Below are 19,927 nucleotides of genomic sequence, written 5' to 3' on the forward strand. Positions count from 1 at the left end.
TTCATGGAGAACTTTGTAATTTTCTGAAAGTATATACATTCATGAGTAGTACAAAAAAACCGAACCAGATCGGGAAATTTTTCAAGTCGGTTTTTTGATAAGATGCGCCGTACTGTCTCTTTAAGTGGCATTTACGCTCCTTAAAGTTGTCTCAGTCTACACCATCTTAAAGTTCCCTTTAAGTCAAGTTGGATCAAGCTGAACAATAAAAACATATATTAAAGGCAAAAGCTCTTTTATAGGGAGGAGGAGGGTGATCCGAGAGATGATATAATTTCCAAGGATTTCAAGGGGGGGGGGGGGGGTGTTCCAGGCGGTTTTAATTATCGCTTCATTAAACAGATAGCTATCATCAACACCGCTCCGATGGACACAAATTGCCGTTATAAAATTCTTTATAATTTTTTTTTGGGGGGGGGGGGGTTCAAAATTATTGTAGGGGTGAGTGCAGTCTCTGTATCTAAATCTGTGCATGAAATTATTTTTAAGTATGTTTGTTTTCGATTATAAATTAATCGGTGAAATCTCTCTCTCTCTCTCTCTCTCTCTCTCTCTCTCTCTCTCTCTCTCTCTCTCTCTCTCTCTCTCTCTCTCTCTCTCTCTAATAATCGGTTTAAGGTATGTATTTTTTTTTCAATTTTAATTTTTTCTATGTCTAACTCTAGATCTGCTAGATACATGTTAAAGATGAAAAGACTCTCAACTGCCTTCGTTTTATCGGGCAGGATATTACTCATTCATTCATTGTTCATACATTTATACTTTATTTCCTCTAAATAGAGATCGAACATAACACATACATAAATTTTCTAACGAGTCACATCAAAGATATACATTTACACAAGTAATATGGGGGGGGGGGAATAAACAAATAAATAAGAAATATCAAGATTATATAAAAAGTTATCGTCAAACTGTACATGTCCTCACGTGTGGAATACAACAGAAGTTGATCTGTAGTACTCTGCTGCCGCGCTTCGTATTAGTTAGTTACGAAATGCCATGAATGGTATGGCGCCCCAGCAGTACAAGGAATAGGTCGTTTACTGATCACCCACACAATTCCGCAGAGAGCCGCACATCGAAACGGTTTACGATCACGTCCCACCAGTTTTCGCGAATCATCGCCGTGGACGGACAGGAACATGAAGAATGTTGAAAAACGTTGAAGAATGAATTATTACACAGAATACATGTATATAGATCTCCATTTAAATGGGTGGTAGTTTAGAGTAGTTTGCAGATAAACTTGCAGAGTTCGATTTCTCGGTAGTTTTCGGGTATCTTCCAAATAGAGGACGGATTTGAGTTTATATAAAGTTCTGTGAAAAGTGTGAAGTCACGATCGTGAGACATACGTGTTCGCCGCTGGGAAACATGTGATGCAGTCACTTTGATTTTTTCTAGGTCTAACTCTAGATCTGCTAGATATATATATATATATATATGTTAAAGATGAAAAGACTCTCAACTGCCTTTGTTATATCGGGCAGGATATTACTTCTTTGTTTGTCTAGATATAAGTTTGTGTGTATCTAATTAGAGTCTATTGTTTGTCCAACCCCTGGAACTTACACAGAATATAGCAAGATATACACAACATGTGTGTCGTGTGGCCAGGTGCACGTTTGTGTATATCTAATTAGAGTCTATTGTTTGTCCAACTTAAGAAAACCCCTTGGAACTAACACAGAATATACAAGATATACACAACAGGAGTGTCGTGTGCCCAGGTGCACGTCAGGGTTCTGAAGGTGTTCAAATCTTAAAATGTACGTGTATACGTCTAGTGAATAAAAGTTTATTTACATTTGTAATTCATTTTCAAAGTATTATTTCCTAACTCTAGGTTTTAAAAATGTTCCGTTTACAAATTAAAGATGCATGTACGTAAGAGTAAAATCTAGAGGCTAATTAATTACTATAACGGTGATCATAAATAGGGGTTAATTATTTAAATATATACATAAGGGTAAAAATGTCACATACCCGGCCTGGTACATCATACAATTGTATGTACAAGTATATCTATACATCATTTACAATGCCACATGCAGTAAATACGTCACCGGTAATTGGTATTACATGTAACGCCTATTAAACACTTCTGCGTAGTTCGCTGTAGTTAATAACTCTGCAAAATTAATGTTTAAAAAATCATAAAACCGTTTGTTTACAGTTTTCAATATTTAAAATTTAAAGATCCCCAACATAACACTTATAGTTGGGTCAAAGAGTTGGAAAAAATACAGAAGTACAGACACTGATCTTATGCATCATTTATACCAAACACAATTACAAAACATTTCATCAATAAAATGTATAAATACATCAAATAAATGAAATTTGAAAAATTGGATTAGTTTTTAAAATTTTTAGAGGTTGATTGTTTTATTTTTTCCTGACTTTCTTCATTTGCAAGTTTCAAAAATTATTACATGTGAAGATTGAATACGTGTGTGGCAACGCACTTTGAAAAAATTACGCACTTTGAAAAAAAATTTCAAAGTGCGTTAAATTTTGTCCAAAATGACGCACTTTGAAAAAAAAAATTCAAAGTGCGTTAAATTTTTGACCAAGTTAACCCAGTGCGTCATAAAGGAACATCAACATTTTTTAGTATCGAGACGCTTTGAAAAAATATGTTTAAATCACATATTTTGGAATTAAATTCCTAATTTGTTGATACTATGATGATTTGTTAATGCTAATGAATCTAATTTACCTTTTTTAAAATCGGGGATAGGGGTTGGAGTGGGAGGGGGGGAGGTAACCAAAGATACAGGTCAATTACCTGTGCTTCATTTCATTGATTACAGGAAGGTCCCCTACCCCTCTTTTTTCCTTCAAAAACATGTTTAATTTGATATTCAGCAACTTAGATTAAATGTAAAAATCGGAAAAGAGATACGCTTTGTTGTAAATTAAGTACAGTGATATTATTGGTAATCTTGTCTTGGTATGTTAAAGAATCTATAAGCGTTTCAACATAGACCCTCTATTCAAATTCTAATCAAATAAACCACTTCATTAAAAAAAAAACTCCATGTACATTGACAAACATTAAATTATCATAAACTTAAACACTGATCCTCTAATAGATCATGTTGTTTTTGATAACCATAACTAACTTATCCTTTTTTAAATCATGTTTGTCTATAAGCACATGCAATTGCAGACAGTTGAAATATGTTATACATTATCTCCATTAAATATAAATAAATTAAATAATTTTCGTTTCTGGCACAGCACAATGTACCAGATAATTAGTAAGTTTGCTGCATACACAAAAAGGAAAATGCAGTTGCTAAGCGACGCAGTTATTGTCATATTTGGATAATTCAAATCTCCCTAATTGTTCTATGTAAATTTGTTAAACTGCGTAAGCTTATGAGAAAAGGAAAAACTTCTAATCTAGAAACTGTTAAGCAAGTTAGCTGAGAATGCAGTGGATTTTTTCTAAAATATATCCCATTAAGCTACACAAGGTTAAAACAATTATTTATTGTATCTAAAATTATATATTATTTCGACTAAACCCTGAACAATTTTTTTTCATAGTGCGTTAGTATCGACGATATCAACGCACTTTGAAAAAAAATATTTTTTTTCAAAGTGCGTTGACTTGGTCCAAAAATTAACGCACTTTGAAAATATTTTTCAAAGTGCGTAATTTTTCAAAGTGCGTTGTAACATACGTGTATTAATAACTTCATATACGTTATGCTGAATGGAAGTCTCCCAGATTTTCTCAAACTTCCCCCTATTTTTCTGTGAAGGAGAAGTTAAGTCTCCCTAAAATTTTGCTCTACATTGGTCTCTGATAATTTCTATTTTTTTTTTAATAAATAGATAGCTCTTTCATTTAAATATGAAAAAGTAAAAAGTTGGAGCGGGCCGTTTATTTACTTCAGCGTATTTCTGTCGTTACAACCGGCTGAAGTTAGGGCAAATTTCCCGGCTGAAGTTGGGGCAAATTTTCCCGATTCACATTGTGTTTCACTGGTCTGAGATTCGGAAGAGTCGTTCGTCAAAAATTTTCAGTCTCGACGAATGTCACTGAGATTATAGTCCCAGTTACATCATTGGCCTTCTCAACCACTGCAGATAATCCCTGTTTGCAATTTGCAGTAAACTAGGTTTGAAAAAATGATACACCCCAAAGATAACAGGTGCGCTTTTAAAAAGAAATAAAAGAATAAATGAGATAATATTTATTTATTAAACTCACCAACTCCATATATTTTGACAGCGCTATTCATACTGGGGCCCTTGTAGATACAGTCTATTGTCATCTCAATGGTCTTTGCTCCTGGAATTCCTGGAAAATATTTATCATCTCCGCTCGTAATTCCATTGACCGTCCCAGTCAAAACTACGTCCGATTTCACTACTTTAAAAACAATATCCTGCTTCATGTATTGGCACACCGCGCTCGCCACATTGAGCAGATCACTGACACACAGAACACAAAATAAGTAACCGTAAAATCCGACTGCCATGTTCACTATAGCTGAATAAATAAATAAAAAAATCTAACTATTTTTTTTTAGAATTGTACGTAGGAGAAAAAATTCACCACGTGTGTCTTAAAGTCGTCTGCTCGTTTGACAGCGTGCTGTTGCTCTAGCTGTTCAAAGACAACAGAATGCGTAACTATATACTTGACAACCTCCTTCTCTCTCACTCTCTCAACTGCCTGCGCACTATCCGTTTCAAGGACTCATACTCATACAATTTAATAGGCTCGTGCACTCTCTATCAAACCCCTGACTACTGTTTAGGCATTATGATAGTAAATGCACAACACAACCCTATTTATATAATTAGTATATATTTGGAAATCGCCTTCTCATAGTAGCTGCATGATTGTTTATCTGCCAATCAAATTTGTTGACATTGAATCTGAGATTTTTTTTCCTGATCTGTATTGTAGCAAACCACAGTATACGAATATGTCACAACAGTAACGTTTTACAAGTTTAGCTTTTCTAAAAAAGCTTACCGTCTTTAGAACAAACCATGAACAGCACTTAGTAACCAAAAAAGTTTAACTCTTTTTTATATAAATGTCACCTTCCTCTACATAGCATGGCGAGTGAATTTATCCAAACATTTTTGTGTCATGTGTCGTTTAAGCCTGCGTGTCTAAAATTGAGAACTGCGTACCCGAACTTGCATTGTAAGTTGAGATCGATTAAAGGGTGAAAGAGATCTTAGGTAGGGTCGTAGACTCGTATTATTTTGATAAAATCAAAGTTATACCACTGCATTTATCTATCTTAGATGCAAATAACTTTACCGATATTAAGCATACCGCATCATTTTTTTTTTTTAATTTTTGTATAAATATTTGAATAAACAATTCTAAAAGAAAAACAAATAATTTCAATAGATATTATAGAATGTTACTTTCAACTAGTTGGACCTGAAAACCAAAGGCTGAATTTCATTCATAGCAATTTGTATTGCTTTTTCGTTTTCTTACTTTTTAAGATTTGAAATCTACGAAATTTGTTAAGTCGTACGTGAAAAAGATCATCAGAAAATTATCTCCCTTGCGCCGAACAGTATTTCGACCAATGAAATAAATGTAAATTTTCACGTCATGTATTTTCAACCAATCACAAAGGAAAGGAAGTTCACAACCCGGAGACTGTAAATTATTTCAACTCTTTATACCGTCTTCCAAGGAAGACGGTAATTAGAACCATTTTAAGGGGGATGTGCAGCCATCTTGTACATTTGAGGATAAGAATGTAAAACATTTCTTGAACTGGGGCCCGTTTCAAATAGCTGTCATAAGACATGTCTTAAGATTGTCATAAGATTTGACTTATGATTATCAGAAGATATGACATAGCTGTTTCACAAAGATGTCATAACTTTAACTTATCTTAAGATAATCTTAAGATAATTATTATAGGAGCGATTGTATAAAATTCAATCAGTAAATTGTAAAGTAAAGAATTTATTTACGAAATCCGTAGTATAAATATATATTTAATAACATTACTGGATACTTTATAATGTACCGTATGTTTTTGTACTTTCTTTTGATAAGAACAATAAGAACAAACCAGTGAAGAAAATAAATCTACATGAATTCAACTGAAATGAATTATATCAACCTCTGCATGGTAGGTCTATATAATTAAAATAAGTGCAAAAACATTATTTTTATCTCTTATTATAACATTTACATTAATATCATTTACGATGAGCATCAGTTATAAATTTGAAATATAATGAATCAACATATATAATTGATGCAGTCATACCATTTTATCATTTACACCTAAAATCAAGTGTTCGATTGTATTTGGCGTGATTCAAAAACTGACTAGCGAACACCTCCCGCATTTACAACGTGGAACTCTCCAAGAATGGCACGGAACAGCAAAAGAAATCCCAATTTTTCAGCTTCTGAATTATCTATTTTAACAGAAGAAGTTGAAAAAAGGAAACAACTGCAATTTGCCAAGCAAAGTACAACAGTGTGCAACAGTATGAAGAGAAAGGCCTGGGAAGATATTGCAGAACAAGTAAATGCAGTTGATTGTTCTAACGTCATGCGTTCTGGGGAGGATGTTAAAAAGAATTGGACTTGCAGGTCGAGCGAAAGCAAGAAGAAGCTGGCGCTTAATAAGGAGAACAAAGAAAAATTGGTGGGGGGGGGGTGGTCTCTACCATCCATTGTTTCCTTAACCCCAATGGACGAGAGATTTGAACGAATCATTGGTCCGACAGCAATTACAGGCGTGGAGGGGGGATAGTCGTGCTCGACAAAGCCACGACATCAGCCAGCAGTCCCAAACCCACAATTACCCTGTATCAACCTCTAATTATAAAACGCTCCCTAATGATACAAATATCATTCAGCGTTGCAAGTGCAAAACCTAGGGCTATAACTTCTTGCATTATTAGTTGACAACATCAACCGCTAATGATAAAACGCCCCCTAATGATACAATTTTATTATTAAGCGTCGCAAATGCACAGCAGACCTAACGCTTAATGAAACAAGCCAAAAGCCACATGGTCAACCCCTCATGATACACACATTTTTATCATTAGGCGTTGCATTTGCACTGTTAATGATATAATACTATACCAAAATGAGAACTCTTAAATTTTTTTTTAATATCTAGGAAAGAAAGACAAGGATTGAGCCAAGAAAAATAGACATACAGAGAGAAGAATGTACAGCTTCATACACATATTATACTACCTTAAATGTGGGTGTATATAAAGTACCAAGCTATACACTTTGATCTTGTTTCAAGCAATAATCATGACTTCAAAATTTGGCATATTTTTAATATTAAGTCAAACGTCAAAACGGCGCATTTTCTCGAAGTTTTTTGAAGAGGAAAATGTGTCCGCAGCCACCACCCACAATGACATTAATATTTTATAATACATAATAAAGTTATAATGTGAGTCTCATCGTGGGCGACAACTGCGGACACAGTTTTCTGTCAAAAAAAAATAACACCGAATGATTAATTAATATTTTCTGCTCAGTTTAGTGAAAATTACGGGAAAACGCACTGTCTGTGACGTCACAATTACCCTTATGAAAGTTTACGTCGGGAACTCTGAACGGATTCTTAGTTTATGAGTTTTTACGTGTAAATAAATGTTAAATTTGAATTTCCTGTGATATTTTAAAGACTCGCTTTCAAACAGGGAAATATAACTGAAACTGTACCTAGTTCTTTACGAATACTTTAAACCCTTGGTTTTTTGTTTGGTTTTTATTTTACAGTTATCTGTGTTTATTTTTGATAAAAAATCCAATTTTTACAATACGATTTTAAATGATTCTTTATTTTATCATAACAATATCATACCAAATGAAGCAATAGGATATTATAATCTACAGTTTAGTGTTCTATGATTTAATGCAATATCATATTCTACAATGTTGTTTCATATGATACAATAAATTAGGGGTGTTATTTTTTTCTTTAGAGCCACTGAGTCAAATTCAATAAAGAAGGAACAGAATAGTGCAACTCAGTAATTACTCAATATTTTTTTGTGTTGTTTTTCAAAGTTAAAGACAATAGGATGTCCTCCGCAATATATACCAATTTCTTTGGCCTTGATTCACCTTGATTTATTGAAATTATGAATTTTTGACAAAATTAGTTTTTTGCTGCTTAATAATGACTTTAAAGGCGGCGTATTTTATAAAATATCAATAAAAATAGCAATATACTTAGAATTAGAATATTTGCTTTCATATATGATGAGCCCCAAAAACTCATAAAATACCATGCTTCAAAATTAGCGTTTTAGACTCTTGAATTCATCAAAATAAGATATAAAAAAACTCAATATATTTTTTTTAATTGTAAGGGTGTGCACTGTAATATAAATAAATCTATGATCCCTTTCTTTCCATTTAATGGGGATATTGTGATAAGCAGAAAACCAACACTCTTTCATCTTCGCTAGGCAAGGGTTTTCGGTCCACTTCGCTCCCCATAAACCCTTGGCAAATTTCATTGCGAAAACTCGGCGACGAGCTCCGTTTTATGATTGGCTACAGCTGCGAGTAGCTGATCCAATCGCAGTACTTGTAAATATAAAATTTTATAAAAATTACTACATAGAAATGGACAAATGGATCTGGTAGTGAATAATTTTATTAGCTTAAATGAATCATCTCATCTCAGTTTTGAAGATACATTAATTAGGTTTTACATACAATTCATAAGACCTATTTGGTAACATGGTGCCATGCATATACAGTATGTCTGTGTTGATGGATCCGTGACCATTTCAAAACGTTAAAACAAATACACCAACAGTCTTTTCTTTTGCCAAGCCAGACGATGAGGTCATCTTTCAAGCTGCTGTCAAGATGTAACTTTAAACTTATACATATAAGAGCAATTTTGAATGAACCGAATATAGAAAATAACATCCGTAATCGCATTAGCTTACTAGAAAAAAATAATACATAAACGAGTATAAGAACAAATAGTGTTTTTTTTTTTGGTTATAAATACAGTATAAGTACTAGTATATTGAATTTTGCATACTTTTTAAACTTATTATTCAAATAAAAATAAAAAGGTTGGTATTAACATATAATTAGGAGATTTGCTACTCCTTGTTCTGAAATAAAAACAGAGAAAACAAAGGCAGGTATCTCCTCTCATTTGAGCCACAATAATATTTTTCGGAGGTTTACATTTACGAACACAATTCCCTGCAAATACGTGTAACTTACATTTATTCGCTAATATATCTCTATTCTTTGCAATACAAAATATAATATTAATCCATGTTTATATTGTAAATATTTAAACGCTTCGTAAAACAACTTGTATTGTGTTTGGTCCCCATTACAATGCATTGGCAATTAATAAATAATTCTGTCAATTAAGAAACTAGAAAAAAACCACAATCAGTAATAATGTGACACGTTCTTGAGATTCACTTAACTGCATTATTCAGGATTTGGCTTGTTTAATGCAAATAGATTCGAGAGAGTTTAACAAAATTGAAAAAAAAACTTCGTAATATAATTAAAGAAATAATTTATTTCTGGTTGTTACGCGCTTTCAGATTGGCTAAAAATATCTTATATCGTATAAAGAATGTTGCCTACGTCATAGTGAGACAAACGTCAAAAAGTATCAATACGCCTGACTTTACGTTTCAATTTTGTACAATTTTACGTCATTTTAAAGGTCAAATGACCGTTTTTATCTATAATGAAGAGTAAAAAAAATAAATTATAAGCAATGAATTCAATAGTTATTAGTTTTATACGATAAAAATGGTTTGAAACAGTTTACGCTTTTTTATAAACCGTTTCACGGATTATAAAGCGTAAACTGCCCTAAACCATTTTATATCGTATAAAACAAATAAATATTGAATTCATTCCTTAAATAAGCCAATCATTATTTCAGACAACTGGTGTCTGTCACTCCTAACAGGAATCAAGGATTGTCATGGCAACACTCACGTTACTTAATAATGAATTAATGAATTTCCTTATATCCCTACCAAATTAGTTAATCTCAATTCCACTAACATATGTGCATGTATGTGTCTCCACTGTTGAATTTAACATAAAGATATTAAAATCTTTAAGCATTGATTTCATTTACATTCGAGGATTATTGCTGAAAATGCATTGTTCTTAGATACCTGGTAGCCATTGGAGTTTCATCAATAAGGTTTCTTATGCAGATAATGTTAAAACCAGAATGCATAATGAAACTTTAAAAAATTATGGATTTGATATTTTGAACTTTTAGATTTACTTTTGATAAAGAAGCATTTAGGTAATAGGTTTGTGTAAGCAAATATAAAAAAAAAACATTTTCTGTTCAAAAATACATTTTCTATATCTTAAATATTTTTGAAAAAAGTTAAATTTTTAGATAGAGTATTAGCGAGTTACTGAGAATACAAATTGCTCTCAATTTTGATAATAACCATAAAATGTTCAATATTCTCTCAAAAGGACGTAAACAACTGTGATTATGGAGTATGATCATTAGATAATGTAATGGAAACAAAATTTAAAGTAATGAAACGGAAAAGTATATAAAAGTGCATTAAAACTGAATTACATAAGACGGAAGTGAAAAAATTAATAAAACACATGTAAATAAGGAACAAATGAATTCAATTGAGAAAGATGCGCGGAAGAGGAAATAATTTTGCTTTTGTATATTGCATTGCAATCATTGTTAGTTAAATCAATGTATTTCATAAGATTAATGATGTAAATGTATACAGTTACTATTAGCGCAGCAATACTAGTATATGTACAGCAAAGTATTTCTGTACTTGTAGATCGAACCAACTATCTTTTGTGTGCATGTTTAACAATATTTGATTCTCTTTATATAGCCTTTGTAAAACTCACACACAAACAGATTGTCATAAATGTCCACACATAAACCCAAAGGATCTTTTAGATTACAGTTATCAATAAAACGAAGAAAGTCTCCATTTCCGTCAAGAATATGGATGCAATGGTTGCTTCTATCTACAATTAAGACACGATTTTGACTGTCTGCCGTGATACCAAAGGGCTTAAATAGAGAGATCTTGGTACGTGATGGATAGCCAGTATATTTACACCTAAAATTCCCGGCCTTATCAACAATCACAACCGCACCGGCCTTACAGTCAGAGACACAGATGTCACCGTTTTTGTTTACGGTAATGTATTTGATTCCATTATTTCCCGAGTACAGAGGTTTACCTTCGTCATCAAATTGAATGGTTTGTTTCTCTGTAGATCCCGTGTAACGAACAACCTTGGATTGATCTTTTTCATTATTGTACATGGAAACTAGGAGGTCACTCGAAGAGGTGACACACAGGGTATTAGGCATCCACCCCTGTACTCTAATCAACTCCTCTGTCTCTCCGTTCTTAATTATAGTCACCGTTCGTCTTGTCCCTTCAGAAAACAGTAGATTCCCTTCTTTGTCTAAAGTCAAATCATTCGGCCATTTTCCAGATTTTGATTTGATTGTGTCAAGAAGAAAACCCTTAATATTAAAGCATTTGATATCATTTGTCTTTCCACACGTCGTCCAAATTCGTTCTTCATTGTGACATGCAACACTGCGCAGTTCTTCATACCCAGTCTGGATTATTTTTGTCAGTTCTGGTTTAGCAAGTAATTCTCCACCTAAAGTATTTTCTGGTTTTGCTGACACAGCAGGTTCCTCTCTAGTTGTCCGTAGTGGTGTAATTTCACCAAAATAACTATAGATTTTTACGTGACTTATTGGTTTCGGCATGAATGTTGGCATTGAATACAGAAACCTTGTTGGAGACTTGCTAAACTCTGTGATTTTAGAGTTATACTCGATGGTCGATGAAACGTCTGTAGATTCCTGAATTTCTCTTAAGGTCAGTAGAGTTTGTTTCATCAAAGACTGTAAATGTTTGATTTCATCCAACTGTTTCTGTAAATCTTCTCGATGTTTAACCTTTATATTGCTGATTTCATTTTCCATTCTTTCGACAACATAATCTATTTCTTTGTGCCATTCCTCTCCTTGTTTAGATATTGCCGTTGTAACTTTTTCATATTCTCTATCCAGGTTTGCAAGCTGATTCATCAAATCAAGTGCATATTCGTCATATACAGGAGAAATGTGGATTTCTAATTCTTCTGCATCCTTTTTAATGGCGTCTTTCATCATCTTGTACGCCTCTTTAACATCTACAAACCTATGTCCAATGTGTAGTTCTGATGCAGTACAAGAAAGACAAACAAAACTGTCGCCACAATCCTTGCACTGCAATTCGCATTTCCTTTGTGAATGTTCTTTACATTTCGGATAAATCAAGGTGGATCTTCTTTCACGGAAAGGAACAATTGTATGTTTGTCATATCCATCTAAGATGTGTTTTCCTATACATGACGTACAGAGGTTGACATCGCAAATGTCACAGTAGCTGTGTACTACGGCGGTCTCACAAAGGTCACATCGGTGAACATCCTGTGCATTATAATGAGAGTCCATATTTGTTATAAAAACGAATCACAAAACCTGCAATTTGTTTTTTTGATTATAATTAAAATTAAAAATAGTAAGCGTTTTGTATCAAACGCACATTATATTTGTAATGCAAAGATTGCAACTACAATGCCTTTTAGGAAATGGTACCAAGCAAAAATTATCCGCCACTTCCCTTTCATTATTATTGTCCTTGATTGATATTTTCGTGATCGGAATCAGAGGGAAATTATGTGGTTATTTTGAATCATGAAGTAATTAAATAGTTTGTGTTATTAGTTTCCTCTTTGTAACAAACATATGTTTCCCCTAGAACGTTTTGCGCTTAAAATAAATAACAAGATTAATTGTTGAAATTAACTTATATTTATACCTGGGATGAGTATCATGATATTAACCAAAGATTTTCAAAAGCTTTTTGTCAAATATCAATTAAGGCAAGCTAACATCTCAGCCGAGATAAAAAAGATAGAGAAACTTTTCCTCGTCTGTAAACTATTCAGTTACAGGCTTCTTTAGAAATCCCTCAAAAGGACAAAAACAATAATGGTAAGCTAACAGATACAAATTTCAGAATACCAAGAACGTAATTTTGCGAGCCTTGCCACTTTAATGTTTTAGATAACGTTTTGTTTGACTTTGCAATGAGTAATTAAATTTTCCAAAAGTTTAGTTAATAACAATGACTCAAACCATATTTATAAAACAGTCAAAACCTGACAAGATATATGTATAAAAAAAGTTTTTATTTTAATATTGATATGCAAACCCCACTAAGTGAAATAGTATTCATATCCACGTCTACATAAAAAATCTAGGGGTATAACCAGTTGAGTTTCAATGTAAATAATTTTGTTAACAAGTTATGCAATATAATGTAATCAGATTAACTCTGCGTGCTAAAATAATACTTTCTAAAATATGATATTAACTTATAAAAAAGGTGAAAGTCCTACAAATGTAAATAGTTGACGTAGAGGGGGCACATTATCAAGAGATTATAACATATATTACGTTAATATAAATTTTTTCAGGTCGATTTAATGATAAAATGTACATTTTGAATTCGTTGTTTAAAAGATTAAGCCCATGTTATATGTAAGGTCTATTTTAGCTTGAACCCTTAAAATAAAAGTTTGTTTGTAAAGAATTTTAAACAAATTATATGTGAGCCAATGCTCACTAGTTATACATGTACCCCTGCTCTGATGTGACTATATAGAATAAGCAAAGTCGACATTTAACAGGAAGTTGACTTCTAATTGGTGCAAAATTGGTCACAGCAGACAGAATGCCTAAAAATGAGTACCAAACATCTGCGATTAATATATAGGTGCTAGGATTCTTTTTACGAAAATCTGTTTGAAAATTTGGGCTAAAAATATGCAAATTCGTCCTTAAACAGAAAATTGACGTCCGATTGGAACAAAAATAGACCCCACCGTATGACATGCCTAACCAAAGAGTGTGCTAAAATATCAAGCATTCGCAAAGAATATTTGCTGTGAAATCTTTGACTAACATCTGTCTTACAAATTAGGCTTAAAATCAGCAAAGTCGTCATTGCACTGAAAGATGACGTCCTATTGGTACAAAAATCAATCCCTTCATTTGGCATGCCTTACCAAGAGTTTGTTAAAATGTCGAGCACCTGTGATGTGAGAAAAATGCGGCAAGGACAAAAAAAAGCTCTACAATTATATTACATTTGAAATTATAATCAAACTGGTACGGAATTTACAATATACAGTAATTATTATAGTACGTATATTTAACATGTTTAAAATGTCGAAAACTTGAACTATACACACAAGTCTGTTATTGACATTTGAAACAATGATGAAAAACGACACTCTTATTAACTTTTATTATACTAAATATCAACCGTCATTTTCACGTATTAAAATTCATTACCAAATCTCAAATCAATCATATTAAAATCACCATTGATATATAAACTATAAAATACGCTAAAAAGTTTACCTTTGTTTAATGGTTAATATACCGGTAAATGTGACAACTCATGAGTCTACTTTAAATATTTTATTTTCTTTACACTGCTCTTGTAATACTCACACACAAACAAACTGTCATTATTGTCCACACATACACCCCAAGGATCCTTCAGATCACATTTATCAATGTAACTCAGAAACTCGCCATTCTGATCAAGAATGTGGATACAATGGTTGTCACTGTCTGCTGTCAGGATACGATTTTGACTGTCTGTTGTGATACCACAAGGATCAAATGATTTCTTCCCGGTAACTGAGGGATGGCCGGTGTACCTCCATCTGAGTTTCCCGTCCTGATTAACCACGACAATTGCATGAGCATACCAGTCAGCAACACAGATGTTATGATTTCCGTTCTCTGAGATGTATTTTATTTTATCATTCCCTGAGTACAGAGGTTTACCTTTATCATCAAATTGAATTGTTTGTTTCTCTGTAGACTTCGAGAAACGGACAACTTTGGATTGAGTCTTATCATCACGGCACATGGTAACCAGGAGATCACCAGTAGAGGTGACACACAGATTGCATGGTCCCCATCCATGTAATCTGATAAAATCTTTTGTTTGTCCATTCTTTACTTTGAACACTGTCCCTGCTGTCCGAATGGAGTACAGAAGATTCCCATCCTTGTCCACAGCTATATCACTGGGTCTTTCTTCTGATTTGGTTTTGACTGTCTGGAGGAGTGAACCTATAGTGCTGAAGCATTTCATATCATTTGTCAATCCACATGTCCAAACACAGTCATCATTGAGACAGGCAACACTGCGTAGATTTTGATACCCAGTCTGTATTGTGGCAACAAGCACTGGTTCACCAAGGAGTTCTATAACTGAGGTTTTTGATTGATTCAGTGACAAGACATTCTCCTCAGTGTCAGTCGATAATGGGGTGATATGTCCAAACAAACTACACAGTGTCTCACGGTCTATTGGTTTTGGAATGAATGTTGGCAGTGATACCTGAACCTTGGGTGGAAGTTTTCTTAATTCTGTGAGCTTAGATCTGTATTCAATGGTAGAAGATACTTCAGTGGATTGTTCGATTTTTCTTATGGCTTGTAATGTATTTGTTATAAGAGACTGTGTGTGTTTGATTTCAACCAAATATTTCTGTAAAATAGCTGTGTGTTTCACTTTTATCTCGCTGATTTCAGTTTTCATTTTGTTGATGATGGTGTCGATTTCCCTGTGCCATTGCTCTCCTTGTTTGGAAATTGTTGTCGTAAGTTTCTCATATCCCCCATCCAGGTTGGCAAGGTGACTTTCTAAATCCAGTGCAATTTTTTCATATGTAGGAGAAATAAGGTTTTCTAATTCCTTTGTATCTTTTCCTATTATTTCTTTTTTTGTATTGTAAACTTTTGAAACTTCTAGGAATGTATGCCCTCTGTGTTGTTCAGATGCAGTACATGAAGAACAAATAAATATTTTATCGCAATCTTTGCACTGAAATTTGCAATTTTTGTGTGAATGTGTTCTACATATCGGATAGATGAGGGTTGACCTGCGTTCCTGGAAAGGGACTATTTTATGTTTGTCATACCCATTTGAGATATGTTTGCCAATACAAGCTATGCAAAGGTTGACATGACAAAAGTCACAGTAGCTGTGTACTATGGCGGTCTCACAAAGGTCACATCGGTGCACATCCTGGACACTGTTTTGAGGATCCATAGTTTTTCTACAACTAATATATAAAATGTATTATATTATTCAGCTATGCATATAAACATAAAGTATGCACAAAAGCAATCTCAGTACACCGTTTGGGGGGGGGGGGTGTTTAAAACCATTGACTGGGAGTGGGTGTATATTAAAATTTGTCCACTGAGAAATAACCCTAGGAAGTAAAGCGCTGCTACAAAACACACATCCCCTTCACCTGAATATAATTTTCATTCCACTGCTTCCACGCTCCCGGTTGACGTCGATTTGGGAGCGTGTACGAATGAAAACAAACAGCTCTATAGTGAAAGTGAAAGTGATATTGTTGAAAAAAATATATTAAAGTTCTAAATTGATAAAAATTATGTAGATTGTAGTTGAAAAAGATACATAAAAATCAAATGTATTGTAAATATAGAACTTTTTATCATAAAAAACCAACAACATACCGTATATCTATATTTAAAAAATGTATTTCTTTTTAACCCTCCGCCTTTAACATGGCTGATCTGCTTGGAATGCGGTCACTTGACAGCAAATGAAAATAAAGTTATCTCCCGTGTGTCTAACAAACTTGGGTTTAAAAAGATTATTCCAAAAATTCCCTATTATATTACAGCTCGAGGCTCATTTTTAAACTTTATTATCTGTCTTTTGAAAAAGGTCCTTTTATTTTCATAATACTGTGGGATCTGTTTGCGCTACGTCAGTCGAGATTTTAGAGATAGAAGTCTGGATAGTGATTAGTTTATAGAATGATGATCAGACACACACTGGACAAAAGTTGACCTAATACGTGTAGCATAGGTGCGCTGAACATTCAATCTATAATATATTTGGAATATTTTAGAATTATATATTTTTACAATAGATGATTTAAAAAACACATGCGGAAGTTGATTCAACAGAAATTACATGTAACTGTTATTTTAGATCTGGAATGAATTGTTCTCTCCGATTTAAATCATAAATATGTTAATTTGTTACAATACAACAAAAAGTACACTACTCAAATATTTTTTAAGAAATAAAAAAAAAACAGAAAATAAAATAATGGTATCTCAACATTTTTGAAATACCACCTTGGTATTATTTTTTTGGTTTCTTCTTTTTTTCAAAATGTTGTAAATTTTGACAATGACAACCAAACATGAAACGTTAATAATTTATGACATTGTTTATGATATTGGTCAGGACATTGTCACACACTACATATACATGTAGCTAGAATTAGGTAACCTTTTTGTCATAATCAACCCTGTTGAAATCACAGGGTTTCCCAAGACATTAGAAGGACAACAAAATGACTTGTTTACTGGTTAACCTAAAATTGATATTTGAAACCATATTTAATGGATTACACCCTTCAACATTAAGCGGTGTACTTGTATTTGTTTTGTTAGTCTGTTATCTTGATGTTGATTACATGGCAAATGAATTATCTAAGGAACAAATAAGAGGATTTATTAATAATAAAATTTGAGGAATATTGGTGATAGTTTCAAAATAATAGGCATTGTTTTAAAAGAAAAATCTGGTATAAAAACTATTTATAAAATTTTTACTTTTAATTGACATACAACATCCAAATTTTACAAATAAATAACAATGCATGTTACACTAACCTTTTTTTACTTGATTAAAACGATTTGTATTTAATCTTTTAATTTAACTGTTAACATTTAGAATAGTAAGTTAACCTCATTAATCTGTCATTCATCAGCTAAAACCATTTTATTAGGCCTATAAAAAAACCCAGCAAATTACATTCACAAGGCATTCAGCTCATTATGTTTTTTCCAGCATCACACATTCACACAATCATAAAATACCAATAATGTTCAAAATTAATGAAATCAAATTAACAGTAGTTTCACATTTGAAATACACAACATGTGGGTTCTGAGCGTAGTGACCCCAGAGGTTAAATATTGATGTAAATTGTTCGTTGAACGTACGTGTTTATTGGAGTCGTTGTTGCGAGAACTGAAGGTACTGTAATACGTCCACATGTATTGAGATAAAGATTGTGCAGACAATGGTACGTATTCATTTTCGTAATAAATTTGCACATTGATATGCACATTTATACAACAAGGATATTATTACGCTTGACGAGATTGATATACGGAAATGAATACAAGTTGTATGCTTCTTATTATTAGTTATGCGTATAAAGTGAACACCAATCCATTAAATCGTGTATGCATACTATTTTTAACACAACCTTTTTGTGATTTTTTTTTTAGGGTTAAATGGATCCCTCCCCCTTCCTTGTAAACTAGATTATCAAATTATTAAATTCACGTAGCATAATAATCGGAAATATGTCCCCCCCCCCCCCCCCGCGCGCAAACACAGTTTTTCTTCGGAGCCCCCCCCCCCCCCTCCATGGAAACATTTCCTAGATAATTTTTCTAGCTATCAATTCAAAATATTTTATTTTCCATGTTTTTCCTAATCATTTAAGGCTATTTGTAATCCAATCATTCTAAGGTAATGTACGTGAAGATATTATTGACAAGTAGATATAGGAGTTCCTAAGAGGGGTCACGGTTAATCTTTGTCTTCTGTGACAAACGATGTTTAATTTGAAAGCATAAGCATTGATGAATTTAAAAGTATGTGCATGTGAGTTAATATAACTGCATCCATGTCATACATTCCTTTCTTAAGCAACAAACCAGAGAACAAAAATTGTCATTAAACAGTGAAGACAAACCTTAATTTTCGTAAATCGTATCTAGGTGTTATCAATATTTTTTTTGTAAATTGAACAGTAAGTGTTATGAAGCATTTTATAAAATTTAAGTATTTTCATTCCATTAACCACATGTCCTCTTTCACTCCCCACAATTACGAATAGAAATGAAAAAATAAAAATAATATGTCCATGAACCAAAACATATCAACTCTGAGTCTGTTTACTCGTACATATTTGACATTGTTTCGAATGCTTATATTATAAATCAAATTGTTATATTCAGTAGTATATTCTCACTATATAACTCTATATAGACGAATAGTCAATAATTGTAATATTAGCTCGTCCCAAAAATATTGACCGGTCAATATTTTTTTGATATTGACCGGCTAGGAATAATATCTAGAGAACATTCCCTCTATTTCAAATAATCGGCTCTGATTTGTTGATTCGTAAACGATGACGTAAATAATTCTTCGCGACTCCAAAACAAGGTGACGTCATAATAGACAGTCAGTCAAGGCAAGTAAACAACGGACGCGCAATGCGACGGTTTGCTATCATAACGGATGTAAGTATTTGCGAATTACTGTTAAGTAAAATCAGGTAGAACATCTGTATGTTAATTCTTACGGGCGGTGGAATATCACCAGTGACCGTTTGATGCTGAGGATAGTTTGGAAATGAATTTTGCACAAAATTGAAATCGTGAATTCTTTGTTGAGCTGAGAAAATTACGGCGATCTGTTTTCAATTACTTTCTTAAATTTTGGTTTGTTTCTTCATATAACAAAACAAATGTTGACTGTGTTTTCGGGCAACATTGATTATATTAGCCCCCTTGGGACGAAAATATTGCCCTCCGCTTCGCGTCGGGCAATATTTCGGCCCTTGGGGGCTAATATAATCAATGTTGCCCTCAACCCCAGTCAATATTTGTATAATATTTAATATGAGAGAGAGAGAGAGAGAGATAGATTTTAACACAAACATTTTAAATATTCAGTATTCAACTAAATA

General features: G+C 33.0%; 3 protein-coding genes across 5 annotated transcripts in view; 1 reads left to right on the plus strand and 2 right to left on the minus strand.

Annotated features, from left to right (window-relative positions):
- The window catches only part of LOC128160521 (importin-9-like), a 35,463-nt gene extending 30,723 nt beyond the window's left edge, over positions 1-4,740 (minus strand). Inside the window, exon 1 of one of the 3 annotated variants that reach the window (XM_052823852.1) lies at positions 4,232-4,740. Coding sequence is in view for 2 of the 3 variants with exons in the window: in XM_052823851.1 (XP_052679811.1) it covers positions 4,232-4,502 (271 nt within the window). In the remaining variant the exon portion in view is untranslated. The remainder of the gene's footprint in view (positions 1-4,231) is intronic. The other 2 variants (XM_052823851.1, XM_052823850.1) reach the window with 2 other exon arrangements.
- Positions 4,741-6,332: 1,592 nt separating this feature from the next.
- Positions 6,333-6,776, plus strand: LOC128160890 (myb/SANT-like DNA-binding domain-containing protein 4). Its single transcript, XM_052824192.1, has one exon. The coding sequence runs from the start codon at positions 6,387-6,389 to the stop codon at positions 6,774-6,776; it is 390 nt and encodes a 129-aa protein (XP_052680152.1). The 5' UTR covers positions 6,333-6,386.
- A 2,296-nt stretch (positions 6,777-9,072) lies between these two features.
- Positions 9,073-16,729, minus strand: LOC128161470 (uncharacterized). Its single transcript, XM_052824747.1, has 4 exons — positions 16,653-16,729; positions 16,421-16,502; positions 14,580-16,225; positions 9,073-12,247 (listed from the first exon to the last, which is right to left on the minus strand). The coding sequence occupies exons 2-4, from the start codon at positions 16,435-16,437 to the stop codon at positions 10,860-10,862; spliced, it is 3,051 nt and encodes a 1,016-aa protein (XP_052680707.1). The 5' UTR covers positions 16,438-16,502; positions 16,653-16,729; the 3' UTR covers positions 9,073-10,859.
- Positions 16,730-19,927: the final 3,198 nt, after the last annotated feature.

This window comes from Crassostrea angulata, chromosome 8 (genome assembly GCF_025612915.1).
Source record: "Crassostrea angulata isolate pt1a10 chromosome 8, ASM2561291v2, whole genome shotgun sequence".
Taxonomy (NCBI): domain Eukaryota; kingdom Metazoa; phylum Mollusca; class Bivalvia; order Ostreida; family Ostreidae; genus Magallana; species Magallana angulata.